The sequence below is a fragment of the Glycine soja genome, chromosome 16, assembly GCF_004193775.1.
Source record: "Glycine soja cultivar W05 chromosome 16, ASM419377v2, whole genome shotgun sequence".
NCBI lineage: Eukaryota > Viridiplantae > Streptophyta > Magnoliopsida > Fabales > Fabaceae > Glycine > Glycine soja.
This window is the reverse complement of record NC_041017.1, coordinates 34,931,225-34,952,401: the sequence shown is the minus strand read 5'-3', so window position 1 is coordinate 34,952,401 and position 21,177 is coordinate 34,931,225. Positions and strand designations below refer to the sequence as shown.

The following is a 21,177-nucleotide window of genomic DNA, read 5'->3' as shown; positions in this document are numbered from 1 at the left end:
TGCTGTGATTATCGGGGCAGTCTTCATAACCTTTCATATACTTCCACTGGGTCCAATCACAACAAAATTATCTGGGAAACACATCTCATGTTAAATATAATAGGTCACATGATATTGAAATTTTCATAGTACCAATTTGAAAGTAAGTGTAGAACCATAGGTCATTTAAAATTATTTCAGAACGTAATATTTGACCTATAGAAACTGCTTTCTAATACTATAATGTGATATGGACGAAAAGTAGGAAAGCATCCTCTACAAACATTGAACCAAAGAAATCAAGCTTTATTTAATAAATCAAGTGTTTCTTTAGAACAATGATCAGCCATTATGTAGATTCCATATTTTTTGTATTCAAAATTGTGCTGCAAGCATATTTCATGATAGCTACAGTCCTCATTTTACGCCATGCTGGAAAACAGGAAAGATATATTACTAAAATAGGGATGTGTTTGGAACCCATACTAAAAAAAAATGTATTTCTTGATTTCAAAAGTATAGAACAAAGGAAATAGATCTCCTTCGAGGTTTTCCCTTATCAAAGTGTTTTTTATTTTTTTTTTATTTTTATAATCATCATAGTTAAGATTTTTGACTTTCAGATGGAAAGGATTTTTTTTTTTCTAGTTTCTATAACTAGGTCACTGCAATTATCAAATGGTCCAAACCTCACCAACATAGAACCACTTGCTTTTCTTTTTCCTATCCAAATTATGCGGCACCTAAAGATTCCAGCTAAATTTTCTGCTTAATCACATTTAGTAGTTCTCATTTTTTCCTCACATCATATTTATTAATTGAAGATAAATAAGCATTTTGTTTTTCCTTATAAAAAGCCATCACTCAACCACCAAATAATGGACAAGTAAACGACTTAGTTTTGTTTTTCATAAATGAAAAAAGAAAACTTGAAATTTGTAATCGTATCTTTTTTCTTTTCCTTTTTCAAACTATTCAAATCGTTGATAACTATTTTCACTCTGAAAACACATTTGGTTAAGCAACTTACTCAATAAGGTTTCACTAATTAGAACTTATGGATAAGCTTTACAAAATGTTTTGAAATAATTTGAAAAACAAAAATAATAAGTTTCCTCGTGAAGCATATTAATATAAGTTTTTAAAAAGCTTACATAAAGGTTATAAGCTATTTTTATAAATTCAAATAAACTCTTCTAAATGCCTTCCTTGTCAAAGAAAACATATTCTATAAGGATATGCTATAAGACGCAATAAAATGTATGTACTCAACAGTTTTTATCTTAAGCCTCTAATATAAATTTTATTGAGACCTGGATTTTGTTTTTGACAGAGACCTATGTTTTCGTTTAGAGAACAAATAAATAAATAATAAGAGTGCATACAACTAAACACTACTATCACGTCCCTGATCTACCTTCATACTTAAGAATTCACTATAAAATTACTTAACTTACTCATAAAATGAAATTTCGTTGAAAAGAAACATTTTTAAAATAACTATACAGATGGATTTTATAATTAAACTTATAGTTTAGTGTCTATGTAATGATAGTGTTAAATAATTTTACACTATTATTCAATCACAAATTACCGTTTGAATAACTTTAAGATAATTATTTTAAAAAGTCAATAAATTTATCTTACATAATAAATTATTATTAAATAACCGTGTAAAAAAATTATACGGCAGATTGTTACTTTAAACTTAAACGGCTAAAAGATATCCTAAAGAAAATACTAAAAGCTAACTCAATTGGTAATTGCAATGTTCAAGGGAGAAAGGCAACAAACTAACGTTTGCCAATTAAATTGCAATTGAGTTATCCCTTCTCACTTCAACATAAATTTATGAGTTTAATGTAGATGCATACAGACACTATAAAATAGATTTATATTATCATTCCGTCAATCATAAGTTACATTTTAAATTAAAAATTTAAGATAATTATTTTAAAAATTAACAAATTTATTATTCATATTGATGTGTAATTAAATAATTATATAAAACTTTTTATTATGTCAACATAACCTTTTTTCTCTAAATTGTCCTGATCTTTTTTTCTTTTTTTTAAACTTAATTTAAAAATGAAAAAAATATAGCCTTTCTCTCCTTTAAGACCTCATTCTTAAATATATCTTATTTTTTATTTGCAAATGACATTATTATTAATTATATAAATATTTTCTTTTTTAATGTGAGTTCTTATTTAAAGGGCTTTTAAAGAAAAAAATATCATTTTTTTCTTATTTTCATATTCGTCACAAAACATAAAAGAAAATATTCCAAAATTATTAATAAAAACATCAATTTAAAACGATCTCACACTCAGAATTTTTGAACTCACATAAAATGTTCTGATTCCATTCCATTTAAAATTAATATTCCATCTTAAGGATAAAAAACATACAGAATGTCAAATTAAATTTCAATTTGGAAAATTTCATATGGATAGTATGCCTCCGCAGTAACAATGGCTAATGGCCTAAATTATAAAATAAAATAAAATAAAGGGCTTAACTAAATATGTGAATTCCAATTTAATGGGGACAAACAATTGCAACACATTCAATTTATACGCCATTGAATTATCACTTGATTCTGCATATTATATACTTACAAAATTGACTCAAGAAATATTGTCACTTCGCTTTTGCTTCTTGGACCTTGAACTCCTCCTCTAAGGATTTCAATTTGTTTTTTATAGCAGCTATTTTGGCACTTCGACTTGTTTGTCCCATGGCACCACCACCACCAGTGAGATGCATCTTGTGCCCTTCACCAGCTGCTTTTGTAGAGTTATCAGCTGTTTCCAACATGCACTTTTCGCCAGCAAGACGAACAAACAATGGCCGGCCGCAAGCTAACCTCCCATGCATCTTCTCCTTGGCTAATTCTGCTTCCTGCATTCTCACTTTAACTATGGAAATCAGAAATTGCTAGAAAGTGATGTAACTAATGTATGCAATCAACTTACCTCTTTTGTGTTGTACTGGATAAAAGCAAAACCACGTGGCTCCCCGCGTTTTGGGCCTCGTGTGTGCCATAAGAAGTCCTCAGAAATTATCTTTCCATAAGGAGAAAACATTTTAAGCAGAGCAGCTCTGGAAATTATTGAAAAGAAAAGAGTAAGTATGTCAGTATGTGCATGAAGCACAAAACAAAAATGAAGTTAACTCTTGGTGAGTAGTTAGCAAGTCTCACTCTGTAATTCTAAGATCAAGGTTACCAATATAGAGTCTACTTTCACCCCTATCATCATTGGGATCCTGCATTCAGCCATACATAAAATAAGTGCTAGAAAACAATGACAAGCAAAACATCAAAATCCAAACGACCAATTTTAGGAACTATCATATAAATATTAATTAAGTGGATTCTAAGGGGGTGTATTCAATTAAGATATCGATGAATTTTAAAAGACTCTTTTATGATGAAAAAGTTAAGTGATATTCAATTAAGATTTTTAAATAATAAAAATAAGTCTTTTGGTATTTAATCAAGATTATTATGATTTTTTAAAGAGTACAATAAAATCGGTTGGTATTAAATTAAGATTTTTTACAACTCATAAAAAGTCTTTTAGTATTCAAAAGTATATAAATTTTAATGAATTGTTTTTTATAATAGATTTTGATGGATTTTAATTGACTTTTGAATACAAAATACTCATCAAACAATCTCATCTAAACTCTTGAAATTTTGTTAGACTTTTTCTTTCTTTTGATATCAAACTTTACTTTCTTATATTAATATAAAATTACTCGAGACATAGCCAAAATATGTCCTCACAATTCAATCTGTAGATGCATGTGCTCATGGTTTGGGAATTCAAGTCTTCCCATGCAAAACATTAACATCAATGGCTTTTTTTGGTAGGCAATATCAGATACCAATACCATTTTTTTACACCATGACAAAGAGGCCCTGAGTTATAGAAAGGAAAATAACCCGAGGGAATTCGTTTTCCAGCATAACTCAAGCCTATCCCATAATGAAAACCTTTGGCCACCAAAACTTCAAATGAAACAACTAGCCCATATATTTAAATCTTTCTACACAGCATCTTTAACAAGCTCACAACAACACAAGACCAGACAATATATAATCAAAGTTTCTTTCCACTGTAATTTTGAATATTTTCTAAAAATTGATGGAATTCTTTAAAATCTTGAAAATTCATAAAATTCTTTCAAATCTTATGAATTCATGTTATAAATCCATTAAAATCCAAACTATAAAATCTCAATCACAAAAGTCTTTTAAAAAAAATCTTAAAAGTCATTACGTTTCTATAAAGTCTTTAAAATCCACAAGATTTTTTTATTCTAAAAAAGTCTTTTAAAATCCTAATTCAATAAACCGCCCTAAGAATTCAATATTTGAATTTATTCCTGAATGTGGGATGGGATGTGCTCTTTTGCTGCTGTATTTTAAGGAGGATATCTTTAGTCCCTTTTGTAATACTTTTTTCCAGTTAAATAGATTTTCTTCTTTTATCTACATACTTACATCTTATTTAATTTCCCTTGCACACACACAAAAAAAAAATACATGTGATGCTTCGACAAGGAAAATCATATTGACAAATCGAGAACAATGCAAAACCTTGCCCCCTCAGACAAGCAATTATAACATGAGACATTTCTCCCTCAGACAGAATATAATTAAGTGATTAGACATTGAACATACCATGACAGCAAAGAATACAAGTGAAGGTTCAACCAAAACTCTGAATCATAGAATGTACATCACCCTGCACATGAACAATCCACCATAACATTAAGTTTAAACATTGTACTCAAAACAGCATGTTCTGACATATCATTGACATTATCAACTAATATGGGGTTACTTAGATCTAGTTCACTGAATGCAATTCCATGCTGTACAATCATGAATCATCACTTAGTCAACATAAGAGGCAATACTTTGCAGTGCAGTTACAAATTTGAAATTGAGTTTTAATTTTTATATATTGTCTGTGTAAAGATTTTTTACCCAAATTATCTCATAATATTTGACCAATTTACCACATCATCTTATTTATTAATATGACCCAGTGATAAGATATATTTCTATTAGATGCCAGTAGTGTATATAAATTAAACTCTTTGAAATAACAAGACTGAAAGAGGCAATAAGATAAACAACTCCCAAGTTTTATTAAATAACAACTTGCCACACCCTACACTTTTGAAATTACCCAGGTGCACATAATTTCAGTGGCATTTTCATCTAGACAAAGGCGAAAAATGAATAATTTTTAACGGAATTCATCCATGCTACAAAAGCAAATTTGCAATTTTGCCAAATGGTTTCAAGAGCAAAATTATAGTCTAAATAAAAAAATTAAAAAAAAGGAAAAAGCAAAACCTTGAAAAATCCTCATTTGAATTACACAGGATGACTAACTACCCGATAAATCCACCAATTAATTTCTGTATCCAGCAATTAACAATCCATTTCATTATCCCCAAATTACACATCTAATGTACCTTTTTCCCCCTAACTTGTAGGTGCTAAAGGAATATTATGAAAGTAAAATACGAAGAAAGGGAGAGAGTTACCGTTTTATAAAAAATGGGGGTTTCGATTGTGGTAAATAGAATGAAAGCAACGAATTAGGGTTTTACTCTCTCTCTCTCTCTCTCTCTCTAAGGTGAAGAAGAAGAAACGAACAAGGTCGTGTTGCTTCACCATTCCACAGAACTGGGCTTGATGAAATGGGCTCAGGCCCATAATCCAATGTCCATTTCGTATTGTGCTTCACAATTTATTTATTTATTTCTACATGATTTTGTCTTAAAATTGATTATTAAGTTGAAAATTCCTATTTAAAATTAATTACAATTTACAAGATCACCATACCAATGTTTATCTAAATATAATGAAGTTTAAGATAAGTCATTTCTTAAATAATTTATGAAAATAGTTATAAGTTGATTTTTTTTAAAGCTAGTTATGATTTAATTTCAAATTATATTTTGAGTATTTTGGAATTAAAAATTACTTATTCAACTATTCAAAAAAAATTCTATTTAACCAAAATAGTTATAAGTTGATTTTTTTTAAAGCTAGTTATGATTTAATTTCAAATTATATTTTGAGTATTTTGGAATTAAAAATTACTTATTCAACTATTCAAAAAAAAAAAATCTATTTAACCATTATGTAATAAAGTTAGGTCACTTAATCTCTCTTGACATACTAATGATTTATTGATCTTAGGTGAATTCGAAAAAATTACGAGATTTTGGAACATTGTTAATTTGATTTAATGGATCATTTAGATTGGATAAAACAATAAAATTAATATTTTCAATATGAAAGCAAGAAAATAGAAGTTTTTGCCTCTTAAGATCCTATATAACACTATAGCTTACAATTAAATTCTTAGATATTTATCAATTATTATATACGGCTTCAAAAAATCAATTATTCTGTACAATATAAATGAATGTACCATTGCACATTTAATGAGTGTACATTTGCACATGCATGTTTTTATGCACATAAGGAGTAATTCTTAGCTGTGCTTTCGTCATGCATATGTCATTATACTCAAGTAGAAGCTACATAAGTTTATAATTGGGGATTGCTTTAAGCTTACTTTCCTAATTCAATAAAATTCTTGACTTCTATTTTCAAAATTTTGTTATATTATTTGGTTTAATATAATATATATTTATTTTTATTTAAAATGACACGGCCTCTACATCGCTATAGAAATACATTTTATGAATTAAGAGTACTAATAAATATTATATTAAGATTTAATTTCATTAAACATGTTATTAACTAACTTGTATGTTAATGTAATAGTGAAACGTCACACTAGCACACGTAGAAAAATATTTTATTTAATAAGAGCATTTATGTTTTATTTTTTTATGTATAAAATTTTCTTATATCAGTAAAATTAGTTATTGATTTAGTGATTGATTGAAAACACTCACAATCGCTAACTCAAGATAAAAGAAAATCATGTTATCAATTTTTATTATTATTTAATTAATCTTAAATTTTTTGGTGAATAAAAAAATTATGATAAAATATTTTAGATTATCTTATATAATCTCATGGATTTAAGAATAAAATAGCATGGATAAACATATTTAATGAAATTAAATCTTGATTGAATGCTTCATAATATCTATTTCTATGGTGATGGATATATGTTATGAAAAGGTAGATTGTATCATATTAAATAATAGACAGATATACGTCACACTAAATGAACTAAAATAACAAATTTATGAAAAGAATAGTTGGGAATTTTATTGAATTAGAAAAAGTAATATTAACTTATGCAGTGTGATGCATTTTTCCCCCCACTAAAATTTGTGAACAGTAGTGGAAGGAAGCCAAACCCCCATTACTTGAAATCAAAATTTCTATTAACTTTCTTTTCAACCAATTAAAGATGCCAACCAAACAAGACTCTGGGCCATTAATGATTGCTAAATAGACTAGAAGCAAATAAGCCCACCATACAACTTTCTGTCAATAAAGGTAATTGAATGAACATTCAGTACTATTACAGTGTGCTATTTATCCTTCTTGTAAAGCACTTTTAGCTTTCTAATTGATCGTTCACACTCAAATTGTTCCTACAATATGCCATCTGGAAGGTGATTACTATCCACACCGTCTGTTTGGAAATTAATAGTATTTACTTCCCATAAAATGTAATTAAACTCAAGAAGCAGCACATATTTTTTTTCCCATCTAAATTGTTTACATTTTAGCATATGGTAGCATGTCATCTGATAAAAAAATGGTAGCACGTCAGCGAAATTACACTTTAGAACTTCATGATTGTGTTATAAAAGTATTAAGTTTTATATTTGATTTACTTTATTTTCATTTCTCTTCTTAAAAACGTCAATTTTAAAAAAATAACATTTTTTAATAAACAAAAGCTTGAAAACAGAGTCTTTATAATTTTTTTTTTACTTTAATATAAAAGAAAGGGTTGAAAAATTAACAAAACATCGTTAACTACAAGTTTGTTTATATATATATATAATATAATATAATATGGTGCAAAAGAGGATAAACTTATGATCTTATCAATCTACTAAATTTTTTACCACTAAACCAACCTATATAGGATTACCATTAACTTCAAGTGTATGCGTCTAATATATACTTTTTTGGCTTAAATATACATTTTTAAATCACACGTACCATTTATTTACTAACATTTCACTTATCTTTCTCCCAATTACTAAATTTTCCGGACTCTCATTTAAGACAAGATAATTACTACTTTACTATCCAATTTTTTTTATTAAACTATTAAAATCCTTCCCCTCCCCAAACAATTGAACAATATTTTAAGTATAACCATCCTTCCAATTCCAAAGGCGCACAAGTATCCAAATAAAAATTGGATTTTAGTTTGACAAAAACAAATGATCTCAGCATTTTTAATTACAAATAAACTATGTAATCGTTTCTTTGTTTCACACTTTCTCTTATATTTTATTACTTCATAAAGGACCTGCTAAATCTAAGGACCAGAAACCGAACCAAACAGAATCTAGTACAGTTGGTTTAGTCCAGCATCCAGTAAGAGAAGATACATTTTGTGTGAAGCATCCAAAAATGTTGCTTTTTAAACATAACCATTAAGAAAATGAATAGTTGTGGCAACCCTTTGACTTGATGAGTGACCAAAATTGATGTACATTAATTATCTGTCTCTTCTTTCTTTTTAAAGTCTTCACTGCAAATTTTTTCCCAGCTTCCAGTTCTTCCATGTGAGCTTCAAACTCCTCAAAGACCATATATTCCATCTTCCATGGAGACTCAAAAGCTAATTATACATTTCATTCTTCTTCTTCTTTTCATTTCTTGTTCATCCTCTTTCACTCCCATAGATAACTACCTTCTTAGCTGTGGATCACAGAACAATGCTTCCCTCTTCAACCGCATCTTCGTCAGTGATTCCACCAGCCATGGCTCAATTTTTCTCTCTGCTGACAAATCCATTTCCCTCACCTACCAAGACCCTCCTCCAAATTTGCCTACTTTGTACCACACTGCAAGAGTTTTCCCCATCACTGGGAGCTACAGGTTCAACATGAGGATAAATGGTACCCACTTGGTTCGTTTTCATTTTTCACCTTTTAAGGCTCAAGGATTTGATCTAAAATCTGCCAACTTTAGTGTCTTGGTTGATGGTAATTTGGTGCTGAGAAATTTCAAGCCAATTAATGGTGCACTGCTTAAGGAGTTTATTTTGAAGATAGAGTCAAATTTGCTTGAAATTTTATTTAGACCTGAAGGTAATTCAGGTTTTGGCTTTGTGAATGCTGTAGAGGTGTTTACTGCTCCTGCTGATTTTGTCATAGATTATGGAGCTAGGTTGGTTGGTCCTTCTGGTGTGGTAGAGTACAAGAACCTTTCATCTCAGGTTTTGGAAACTGTGCATAGGATTAATGTTGGGGGTGTGAAAGTAACTCCTTTTAATGACACCCTTTGGAGGACTTGGATTCCTGATGAGGAATTTCTGGTTCTTAAGGATGCTGCTAAGCGTGTGGGGAGCACTCACACACTAAATTACCAGAAGGGAGGCGCGACTCGAGAGATCGCTCCGGATAATGTTTATATGACTGCTCAGGAAATGAATAAGGATCACTCCATTATTGCTTCACAGTTCAACATAACCTGGGATTTTCCAGTGGCTCCAGGTGGTGTTCGGCACTTGGTTCGGCTGCATTTCTGTGATATTGTTAGTCCTGCTCTTAATTTGCTCTACTTTGATGTGTATATCAATGGGTATTATGCTTACAAGGATCTTGATTTGTCATCCCTTACTGTCCATGTGCTTGCATCTCCGTTCTATGTGGATTTTGTTGTAGATTCCAATGAATTGGGTGTTATTCAAATAAGTGTTGGCCCTTCTGAACTGAGTAGTTCTGCAAGGATGAATGCCATTTTGAATGGTGTAGAGATAATGAAGCTAGTGAATGTTGTGGACTCACATGTTGTTCCAAGGAAGAAGAGGTTGTGGGTGTTGGTGAGTTCAATTGTTGGAGGAATTGTTGTTTTGCTTTTTGTTATAGCTGCTTTGCTGCTTTCTCTCAAATGCAGGAAGAAGAAGAAAACGCCAAGACAAAGAACAATGGAAAGTGTAGGATGGACGCCTTTACGCGTGTACGGAGGGAGTTCACTTAGTAGAATGTCTGAAGGGACAGCTTTTCCCTCTCCTGGTTCTTATGGTTATTTTGGCTTGACAATCCCTTTTGCCGATATACAATCAGCAACAAACAATTTTGATAGAAGTCTAATTATAGGGTCTGGTGGGTTTGGTATGGTTTACAAAGGGGTGCTCAAAGACAACGTGAAGGTTGCAGTCAAGAGAGGCATGCCTGGATCCAGACAAGGGCTTCCAGAATTCCAGACCGAAATAACAATCTTTTCCAAAATTCGCCATCGCCATCTTGTTTCACTAGTTGGATATTGTGAAGAAAACTCAGAAATGATACTTGTCTATGAGTATGTGGAAAAAGGTCCACTCAAAAAGCATCTATATGGCTCAGCAGGACATGCACCTTTGTCTTGGAAGCAGCGGCTTGAGATATGCATTGGTGCAGCTAGAGGTCTCCACTATCTACACACTGGTTTCGTGCAAGGAATCATCCACCGTGACATTAAATCAACCAATATTTTGCTTGATGAAAACTATGTGGCCAAGGTTGCAGATTTTGGTCTTTCAAGATCTGGACCTTGTCTCAATGAAACCCATGTGAGCACTGGTGTGAAAGGTAGTTTTGGTTATCTTGATCCGGAGTATTTTCGAAGGCAGCAGCTTACAGATAAGTCAGATGTTTACTCATTTGGGGTGGTGCTTTTTGAGGTTCTTTGTGCCAGACCTGCTGTTGATCCACAACTTGATAGGGAACAGGTGAACTTAGCCGAATGGGGGCTTGAATGGCAGAAAAAGGGCATGCTGGAGCATATTATTGATCCCTATCTTGTTGGGAAGATAAAGCAAAGCTCTTTGAAGAAGTTTGGTGAAACAGCAGAAAAATGTCTGGCTGAATATGGTGTTGATAGGCCAACAATGGGTGCTGTATTGTGGAATTTGGAATATGCACTTCAGCTCCAAGAAAGTGAACAAGAAGGGGAGTCATATGATGATAGCAGTGCTCGGGAAACAGTGAATGTGACAACTACAATAATTCCTGGGAGTCCTTCTAGTAACGTAATAAGAGAGGGAGATAATGGTAATGGTTATTCAGACATAAGTGCTACCGAAGTTTTTTCTCAACTAATGAACAGTGAAGGCAGATAGAGATAGAAATATCCTGCAAATAGAGGCTATTCTTGCTGATGTATAAAAAGTTTCACATGGAAATAAAGGTATCAATCTTTACCTGTGCTTTGATAGTTATTTTCTTTATAATTTTTCTTTTGTTAAAGAAAATTGAACCAAAACCAATATTAACATTTACATATGGAAGGCAGTAATAGGCAAGGCTCATTTATAGTTTCTTACGGATGTTTGTATAATCTTTATTTTCATGATGTCTGACATTGGAGAGATGCAAATATTTATCATAGTATAACCTTATCCGTTTATGCTATGTTACCGCTCTGTATTTATCGAGAGAAGAATTGGTATAAGTTGCAAACTTTATAAGTTTGGTTCTATCATTAATTTCTATTTCTTACGTTTCTGCTTCAGTTGAAAGACCAAGTCTGTCTTCATGATATTGCATGAAGTAAAATAGTTCTCATAATAAATTTTTTTAAATTTTCTGTTATTTACTTGTTTTGGCCTGTTATGAATTCATTTGAGAAAATAATATGAACCATGATCTTCATCTATGGCTTTCACCATTGTGAGGTATGGGAAGGGATAGGTAGGCAATCTTGTCCCCATGAATGACAATGACAGCTTCCACAAGTAAAACCACAGATTGCCACGTCACAAGGCTGCAACTCTTTACCAAAGTCGCAGCTCATTGATAAACTAATGTCATATAACAATATGTAATACTATAATAGCTTTTTTTTAAATGTTTTCATGAGCAGCAAAGATGACTACTGTAGAAGATAGGTTAAATACTAGATACTAAATTTCTTTATTTACCTAATTCTCAAACCTATAATTTTCTACCATATAGGACATGCTAAATTCTTGAACTATTGCTATGGATAAACTCTTATTAACTGGTCCTTTTTAGTTAAAATGCATGCATTTGTATTAAGAGATTGTGATAAGCAAGAAAAAGACTCCCAAGTTGCAAATAATGCATTGGAGGATGATCAATAAATATACATTTCCAAGATCCAAGTTTGATGGATGACCTGAACTTGGTTCAAAGGAATCACTGGCCTGCATTACTTGCATTTTTTTAAGCTGATACCTGCCATAAATAATGAGAAATACTGTACCATTAGCCTAGGCACCATGGTTAGCTATCTCACCGTCCAACTTGCTTGATCAAATAGAAGCTTCTCCAGTGAAGATTTTTTTATCCTCTGATCAGGAGAATGCAAGAACATGAATGGTTTTTATATCTAACACACTCCCTCATGCGGTAGGACTTTGAGCTTGAAGCAGATACAATGCACAGATCCACCTAGTGTTGAAATTTAATTTTTATTTAGAAAAATGAGGGTAGCAAAGATCAATCTCTAAACCACCTGATCATATGCAGACTCTGAAATCATGTTATGAACTAATAACCCCAAAAGTTTAAGCTATTGAGTAGAAGCACTGAAATAGTTTTAAGAGTTTACTTTGCACTTTTACACAGACATTCAATAGGAATTCACTCATGTCCTATTAATTATAGGATAATGCGGCAATAGGGTGAATTCCTATTAGATATCTGTGTAAGGAAATTTTATTTCGGAAGTACGAATAAACTTATCTAATATAGAAACCCAATCTTGTGTTTTCGGATGAGTTATATCATAACTCAAGTAAGTTATTTGCTAAGAGATTTTGTAGGTTCTTCGGATCCGTCTCTTTCAAGACTATGCCAGGAATTTACACTTTGAAGCAGCTAACTGCATATACATTTCACGTGCTTTTGTGTCATTTCTTATTATTTTTTCCAAATATTTCTGAAGCAAGAACATATGAGAAGATCATTTACCATCTGTGAGCATGTTCACGTTTGTCTTGTCAATCGAACTCATTCAACAACCGCCTATAATATTTCTTTAGAAGAATATGTAAAAATTCCTTTTCAGCTGGTAAAAGGGTCAAAGAATACTTATTCAATTCTAGATTTTCTTGAAGTGATTGGCCTGCCCCATTTTTGCTCACTCCACTACTTAACAGAAAGAGAAGGCTCCTTTCAGATAAGATTGGAATTGAATAATGCATAGCAGAATTTACATAAACACGCACACAAATTACTATTACCCCGCAATCATAGGTCCAAGACCAACCTCTTAAAATATAAGATTCCTAATCAAGTAGGACCACATACATGAACAAAATGGGGATACTTAGGTAAGGTTGGTTTCCACCATTTTGCCTTTGCAACCCCTTTAAGAGGTTATTCTATGCATGGATTTCTAAGCTCTCAGTCAAAAAGGCTAATAAACTGCGCACAATCCTGCTAATTTTCGCATTGTGTGGGGGCAATAATAGTTTGTCCTCCGCTCCTCTTTCTGAGCTTCACAATATCAAACAAAAAACTTGTGAATGCTGTGGTCCACTTGTCTATTGAGACACTCTTCTCTATGCTCCCTACTGCTTCTTAGAGCAATAAATTTATTTGTCTGGTGGAACTCGTGTTTTTCTAAACATGCAAGTTAGACATTGTGGCTATGATAAAAAGACATAATCGCAGGCGGGCACATCACTGGAAGTCGTTGAAGAAAAAGTCATTTGTGTGATGTCTAAGCATGAGTTTGGTTACATTAGCCTGTTTGGTTTCACGTTTTGGATGTGATTTTTTTTTATATATTTCAAAATAGTGATTTTCAGTAGCTTTAACATTTTATGACATGTTTATATTTACCTTGCATTTATGTTGAGTGTAAAAGCTTGAGCACACACCTAAACGTGTTTTCTCTATTCGCAACATCTTTCCAAACATGGTAATAGGTTTGGGTGCACATCCAACCCATTATAGATGTGTATGCTACATGACTTCCCGAAGCTATTTGGGAAAAAAGATAATTCATTTATAAAGTTTAATTAAAATAAGTGGTTAAATCATATGTATCAACTACTAATACTTCAATAAAATTTGATGTTCTTGTTGGACAATATTGCTAAATGGGTCTTAGAAAACACATGAAATGTGTTAGACACATTGGTTCCAAAGATAAAAATCTTCAATTGAGAAAATGAGCTAAAAAGTAAGATGATCAAATTGAGATTATGAGAATGCTGACAGATTTCTCTAACACAATTGTATATTTTAGTTCCAGAAGAGCTAAGGTATTTGGAATTAGTGAAAATAAAGAGATCTCATATTTTGTTGTGAATGTAATATGATGAAACCGAAAAAGTCAATGTTGACAATGTATTTACATATAATATAGCGTTAAATGTAATAAATGATAATGATGACGAGGATCAAGAGTAAGTCTATAAAGGATTATAGACAAAGAAATGATTGACCAAAATAGAAAGACTCAAATGAGAAAATATTAGACTCACTTCCCAAAGCGAATAATTTTTGAACCTGTAGTCTATACACCTGAAGATGTAAAACACAACTATGTTTTTGGACATGAAGTCTATTCACCTGAAAATGAAAAACTAGTTCTTTGGACATGTAGTCTATATACTTGAAGACATAAAACTAGTTAGGTTTTTGGACTTGCAATCCATATATTTGAAGATGTAAAATATATTACATTTTTTGGATTCCTGGTTATTCACTTGAAGATGCTAAACCGGTTGGATTCAATAAATTTTTGTGCAAAAAGAAATGAGAACGGTGAAATTGAGAACATGACTTTGACATTAATTTTGAAGATACATATGCACCTGTAATGGATGTGAGTACTTTTCATACTTAATCACTCTAGTAGTACATGAATAACTTAATTTACATATAATGGATGTTGTTACAACTTACTTATATTGGTTATATGACTCTTTTGATAATGACATTTGCATGAAATTCTGTGAAGGATATAATTTGCCTAATAATGCATATTCTCTAGAAGAATACTCTCTATGGACTAAAGCAATCAAGTCGTATGAGGTATAATTGACTTAGTGAGTACTTGCTATGTATTTTTATGAAAATAACTTTTTCATAATTGTTATTTATGTAGGGCACATAAATATTATTGAAAATCTTGAAGAGCTTCCAAAAACTAAAGATTGATTAAAGAAATAATTTGAGATGAATGACCTAGGAAACACAAAATTCTGTTTGGGAAATTGAATATTTAAAGAATATAATTTTCATGTCCTAAAAAGCTTATACAACAAAGGTTCTTAAAAGGTTTTATATGAGAAATCACATTTGTTGTACATTCCAATGATTGAAGGTCTCTAAATGTGAACTGAGATTCTTCTAGATTTTAAGAAAATGATGAAGAAGTATTTGGTCTTGAAGTATCATGTTTTATTGTTGTTGAAATACTAATGTATCTTATTATGCATACACGACCTGATATATCATTTCTCATTAATTTGCTAGCAAAATATAATTCTTCACCAATACAAAGACATTTAAGCATGTAGATTGCTATTTTAGAGGTTATGTATTAGATCCTTATAATGATACATCATAAGTTTACATGAAGTGATACAACAATTCCATGACAATATGTGAAATAAGCCAAAATAGACACATAAGTTAATTATGCATAAATTTTAGCTCAACATGAGAAAAAATGATATCGATGATCACATATAAAGATAATGTTACATGTACTGTTCAATTGAAATAAGGATACATCAAAGGAGATACAACAAAATATATTTTACCAAAGTTCTTCTACATCCATGGTTTCTAAAAAAATGATGATATAAACGTTCAACAAATTTGTTAACGTGAGAATCTAGAAGATTTATTTACAAAGTCATTACTAAGGAAGACTTTTGAGTAACTACCTCACTAGATTGAAATTCGTTGTCTTAAAGATGATTGTTTACATTAGGGGAAGAAATAAATATAGCCTACACTTTTTTTTTCTTTCACCCTGGTTTTATCTCATTGAATTTTTCTAACAAGAATTTTAATGAGACAAAAGATTACGTATTCAAGAATGATATATTCTTTTTCCTTCACTATATTTTTATCTCATAGAATTTTTTTTAGTAAGATTTTAAGAAGGCACATTCTTAAATAATAAACATTTAAAAAGAAAATTATAAATAATTTATTTATGATAAACATTTAAAAAGAAAATTATAAATAATTTATTTATGATTGTCCATGTCTTTTATTATCTTTTATAATCTTTTCTTATTTATATTTACTTTTTTACCTATAAATAAAGTACCCCTATTAAAAAAACATATACATAAATTTCTAAACTCTTATATCCTCTTCTTATTTGTTTTTCTTTTTCAAGTTATATCTTATTTAACAATTCAAAATTTATAATCAGAAAAAACAGAGGACTATCCTGTCATTGCAACTGGATAGCAGCCTGTCTTGTGACCGTTAATAATGAGCATGCGGAGCCCACATTTTCTAACTCCCACTTATCATTAGCCTAACAGGGTCTGAATAGTGGCAACCAGCTGTAAAGACAAGCATTTCTTGTAGTTTTCACAACTTGTGAGGGGCAAAAAAGTCTTTTGATAATCCATTTTTTCTTTTCTTTTCCGTTCTTTTCAATTTTTTCTTTTCTCAGCTTTGGTCTCTTTCTTACATACGCACATGACACAACACTCTCTCTCTCCTTGTTATGTTCCCTCCTCCTAGAATATAAATTCACGAGAGAAACACGAAAATCTTTCGATTCCGGCGAGAAAAAAACTTGGACGGTGAAATTGGAAGGTTTTCCGGGATCCCAAGGCCGAATCTTGGTTCAATTTACGAAAAGAGAAGAGAGAGGAACAACAACACCCGTTGTTGAATCTTCAAGCTGAATCAAATCATATAGAGAGAGAAAGAGAGAGACCCGGATAGGAAAATAGCGTTTAGAGAGAGAAAGGTGAAGTGAGGTTGTTTAAAGTTTGGGTCTTGGTGGGTGAAAGGGAAAGATGACGGATGTGGTACTGCATATATACGATGTGACGAATAGTGGATCCGAGAAAACCAACAACACCATTGTTCAGATCAACAAGATCTTCAAGGATGGGATTGGTCTTGGTGGCATTTTCCACAGCGCCGTGCAGGTCTTGTTCCTCTCTTAAAACTTTGTAGAAATCAATGTTTCTTGTTTGTTGTTGTTTGAGGATTGACACGGTTTATTGGATCTGGTTTTTCTTCCTGTTTTGTGGGGCACTTGATTGGGGGAGTGTAATTGTCCAATGTGTGACTCTACTGTTATATTTAGAGTTTCATTTATTTTACCTTGGTAATTTAGGGTTTTGATCTTTGTTTGGGTGTTGTTTGCATGAAGCGGTGTAATTGATTTTTACCTTGGTGTCTAAGTGATTGTTAGTTATGATGTGAGTTTCAGTTTTTCTGGTATATGTGTAGCTATAAATGTTCATTCATTATTTAGCATGTATGAATTACATGTATGCTGTTGGATTGGGAAGATGGTGAATTGTATGTCAGAGATTTACTAGATGCTGCTTCTAGTTGTTTCTATCTTTATTGAATGAAGTGGGGGTACCTTGGGTAATTATGCAAGAGAAGTGTTTGGGGTGGTTTTTAGGTCCTGTGGAGTGTGTGGTTGTAACTGGCCAACTGCTGTGGTGTGAAAAGTGATCATACTGAAATGAAGAGAGAAATTTGAGATATGGGCACTGGCTAGTAGAGTTTATTTATGATATGGCTGCAACTGACATGATTGGGTATGTGTTTCTGGGAAAAATTAGAATGGAAATCTTTAGTATCATTTGTTGACAATGAATTGACAGGCCTATCTACACCCAGAAAATTTAGGATTTGGCCTATCTACACCCAGAAAATTTAGGATTTGTTCCAGCGTTGAATTACGCTATTCTTCTCTGACTCGGTATGTGCTAGTCATTTGTTATGGCTGGCTTGATCCGGTCATGTGAAATCTTAATTCAGTTATTATGTAGTTTAATAGAAGTCAAATTGCATTACTCTCTGTCTTGCTTGTAAAGATGAATTGTTTGACCTAGAATACTCAAGAGGAATTTAGGACTTCGGAGGAGGTATGAACACATTTATTAGGCATGATTAATGCTCAAAGCAAGGGGACATGTGACAGGAGTAGTTACATATCAGGTTAGTATGCCTTGAAACGATAAATACTGTCTGACATTTTTCTATGAGCATAATTTTGTAAAATAAAACTCGAAGTTATTCTTAGACTTTTAATCTTCTTTATTCTGAGAAGCACAATAAACTAAGAGTGGTGTGAACCTTTGTTTCTGTGACTTGTACCCTTCTTAATTTGGGAATTTTGAATGGCAATTTTAACTCATTTACTTGAAGTACTAAGTGTAGGAAACTTTAAAAATGTGACTCTTTTCATTGTTTATCTGATTATATGTTAATTTGCCACTCCCAGACTCAGATGGCAGAAGGAACTTATCTTTTATTTTTACTGACTTCTGCTTGGTAAATATGCTGATGAAGTCCGTTTGTTTATTTATTTTTTCTCAAACGAAGGAAAAGTGAAGTATCAACATTTGCAGCTTCATTGATATTGTGGTCCTGCTTAAATAGAAACTGTTGCCTTCATAATATTACTTGTTTGTTGTTTATCTGGTCATATTGTATGCTTGCATATTTTGGGTCATTTTTTTTTCTATGACCCACTTCTGCTTCCTTGACATATGGTAGGCCTTCTGTTTTTTCTCGTGCTGACATATTCAAGATTGTTCTGCTGTGACAGGTTTTTGGAGATGATGAATGGTCATTTGGGTTCTGTGAGCAAGGTACTGGGGTTTTTAGTTGCCCTTCTGGAAAGAATCCAATGTATACATATCGTGAATCCATTGTTTTAGGGAAAACAAACTGTTCCATTTTCAAGGTAAATCAAATACTAAGAGAACTCAGTAGAGAGTGGCCAGGGAGTTCATATGATCTGCTGTCCAAAAACTGCAATCACTTTTGTGATGAATTCTGTGAAAGGCTTGGTGTACCAAAACTTCCAGGTAAACATGTAACTATGTTACTATAATGTTGCTTTTATGATGTTCATTGTTATTTTTTTGCTCGATGATGGCCTAGCGGTATATAGGGATGTATCATGTAAATTCTATGGTATGGGTAAGGCCCCAGGAGTTGGTTAGTCTTAGTCCAATCAAACTCAGTCATGTCATGGGCCTTTGGTTTGTAAGTCATATAGCAGAAGAAATAGAAGGGGGCAGGGGCAGGGGAGTGAAATGGGATGTAGAAGTGGAAATTAGAGATCCCATATGTATCTCTATAATATGAATTAGGAAGACAGGTAGTGGAGAGATGGGAGTTAGTTCTTGTGCTTTTCTATAAGTAGTGTGGAGTTGGACTTAGCTCTGTGGGTATTGCGGAATTCACCTCTGTAATACATAGTTCTTTCTGAATACAGTTTTTTCCATCTTTTACTGATTTCGGACAGCATGCTAGATTTTACCTGTAAAGTTTCTCTGTTTGAGATGTTGTTTCTCCCAGTCAACTAGATACTTATCTTTGACGAAACCCAATTCCAGTTAGATAGTTATATGTTCATTATCATACTGTAACCCAAGTTCCATTCTATTGGTTTTCTTACTAATTTTATATGGTAGAAAAAGAACGTATCTATTTAGATCAATATGCATTTTATTTTAAGAAAAAGAAATATTGTTGGCTTGGACTGCAAGTGTCATTTGAATATAGGGAGAGGAAGTTGTGAAATGATATAGTCAAGGCAATTAATGTTATAGGGCAGGGGGATAGATATGCTTATACACGAAGAATGAACTTGGTAGTTTCAGTAGTACTTGCACTCAATGTAATTGGGCTTTAGGGTAGATAAGATAATTTGCCTCTTCTCATTTTAAATTTATATGCTAACTTGCTTAGTGAAGGAGGTTAAAGCATTGATCCATCTTGTAAATTATTGTTTCTGTACAGTACTTTTTTGCTTCCACTGTATATTCTTACGGCTTCCATGACAGGCTGGGTGAATAGGTTTGCCAATGCTGGTGATACTGCCATGGAAGTGGCTGGAAATACAGCATTACGGGTAAGAATCAATTATAGAATTATCTCACCACAACCTGGCCGTTCTTGTACTTTTGGCTTGAACGCTTAAATTATGTAGTTATTAGTATTGCCATATTTTGAGAAACTCTATGATTGCACTGATGATCATACCCTGGTCACTGCAGTTCCGGCAAGCTAAAACTGAGATTGTATCAGCAAGCAAAGTAGCATACCGGTTCCTCTTAGGAGTTACCAATAATGTTACTAATAATGTTAAAAATGGTCCAGAGTCCCCTGACAATTCAAACAGAGGAGGGTCCCCTAGACTTCAAGCATCTTGGTTGAAAAATATTGTTACTAATGGTGCAAAACCGTCTACTAGTTCAGAAGCTGAGAATCAGAACGGAGTTATGCCTCTACCGCCAACACGAGATGACAAGGCATTGCTACATAGTTAATCTTCACATGATAGTTGAGGGATCTTTGTCAAATCTTAGTCATGCTGTGTATTGTAATTTTAAGTCACAAAAAGTATAACGGAATTTTACATGCTATTCATTTGTGTATCAAATGTATAATTTTTCGTTTGTTCAACTCAAATCTTATTGGTGCCTCGTGAGACTATGTTCTTTGAAAGGTAATTGTACTGTTTTTCTCTTTTCTTGTCTGAATCTGACTTGATCAAACTAGATTCACCCAATGGTTCGAGTAGGAGTATGATTTGTCTCAGTCCACTAACCTGTCACAATTCCACATTTTGATGAGTTTCAATTTTTAAAGTGGATTTGATGTATTTTGAAGAGCAGATTGTGTTATACTTCATATCATTCTAGTATGGTTTGAAGGAACAGAATTTCATCAAAACAATATTCACAAATAATATGCTTGTTTTTCAGCAAAATTAAGGCTTATGGTATTGCGATCAAACATACAAATGGCACAAATTGTAATGCGGCATATTTTTAAGATGATGTAGACAACCCT

General features: G+C 32.2%; 3 protein-coding genes across 4 annotated transcripts; 2 read left to right on the top strand and 1 right to left on the bottom strand.

Annotated features, from left to right (window-relative positions):
• Positions 1-2,396: 2,396 nt before the first annotated feature.
• LOC114390324 (probable RNA-binding protein 18) lies at positions 2,397-5,658 on the bottom strand. Of its 2 annotated transcripts, none has more exons than XM_028351027.1 (5): positions 5,551-5,658; positions 4,673-4,736; positions 3,185-3,249; positions 2,958-3,084; positions 2,397-2,894 (listed from the first exon to the last, which is right to left on the bottom strand). In XM_028351027.1, the coding sequence occupies exons 4-5, from the start codon at positions 3,025-3,027 to the stop codon at positions 2,623-2,625; spliced, it is 342 nt and encodes a 113-aa protein (XP_028206828.1). In that variant the 5' UTR covers positions 3,028-3,084; positions 3,185-3,249; positions 4,673-4,736; positions 5,551-5,658; the 3' UTR covers positions 2,397-2,622. The 2 variants fall into 2 exon arrangements, with proteins under 2 accessions (XP_028206828.1, XP_028206827.1); XM_028351026.1 differs by having other exon boundaries at positions 2,397-2,883.
• Positions 5,659-8,509: 2,851 nt separating this feature from the next.
• Positions 8,510-11,667, top strand: LOC114389459 (probable receptor-like protein kinase At5g24010). The gene has a single exon (XM_028350144.1). It carries the CDS (start codon positions 8,790-8,792, stop codon positions 11,286-11,288), a length of 2,499 nt encoding a protein of 832 aa, XP_028205945.1. The 5' UTR covers positions 8,510-8,789; the 3' UTR covers positions 11,289-11,667.
• Positions 11,668-16,792: 5,125 nt separating this feature from the next.
• On the top strand, positions 16,793-20,864 carry LOC114390726 (deSI-like protein At4g17486). Its single transcript, XM_028351591.1, has 4 exons — positions 16,793-17,276; positions 18,920-19,181; positions 20,166-20,233; positions 20,379-20,864. The coding sequence occupies exons 1-4, from the start codon at positions 17,142-17,144 to the stop codon at positions 20,649-20,651; spliced, it is 738 nt and encodes a 245-aa protein (XP_028207392.1). The 5' UTR covers positions 16,793-17,141; the 3' UTR covers positions 20,652-20,864.
• Positions 20,865-21,177: the final 313 nt, after the last annotated feature.

What these genes read in the sequence shown, in the direction of transcription:
- LOC114390726 (XM_028351591.1), top strand. Translation starts at nt 17,142, where the DNA reads ATGACGGATGTGGTACTGCATATATACGATGTGACGAATAGTGGATCC. An exon ending in TTTTCCACAGCGCCGTGCAG is followed by an intron (nt 17,277 to 18,919) that starts GTCTTGTTCCTC and finishes CTGCTGTGACAG; the next exon opens with GTTTTTGGAGATGATGAATG. An exon ending in TGGTGTACCAAAACTTCCAG is followed by an intron (nt 19,182 to 20,165) that starts GTAAACATGTAA and finishes CTTCCATGACAG; the next exon opens with GCTGGGTGAATAGGTTTGCC.
- LOC114389459 (XM_028350144.1), top strand. Translation starts at nt 8,790, where the DNA reads ATGGAGACTCAAAAGCTAATTATACATTTCATTCTTCTTCTTCTTTTC.
- LOC114390324 (XM_028351026.1), bottom strand. An exon ending in CTTGATCTTAGAATTACAGA is followed by an intron (nt 3,085 to 3,184) that starts GTGAGACTTGCT and finishes AATAATTTCCAG; the next exon opens with AGCTGCTCTGCTTAAAATGT. An exon ending in TCCAGTACAACACAAAAGAG is followed by an intron (nt 2,884 to 2,957) that starts GTAAGTTGATTG and finishes GTGAGAATGCAG; the next exon opens with GAAGCAGAATTAGCCAAGGA.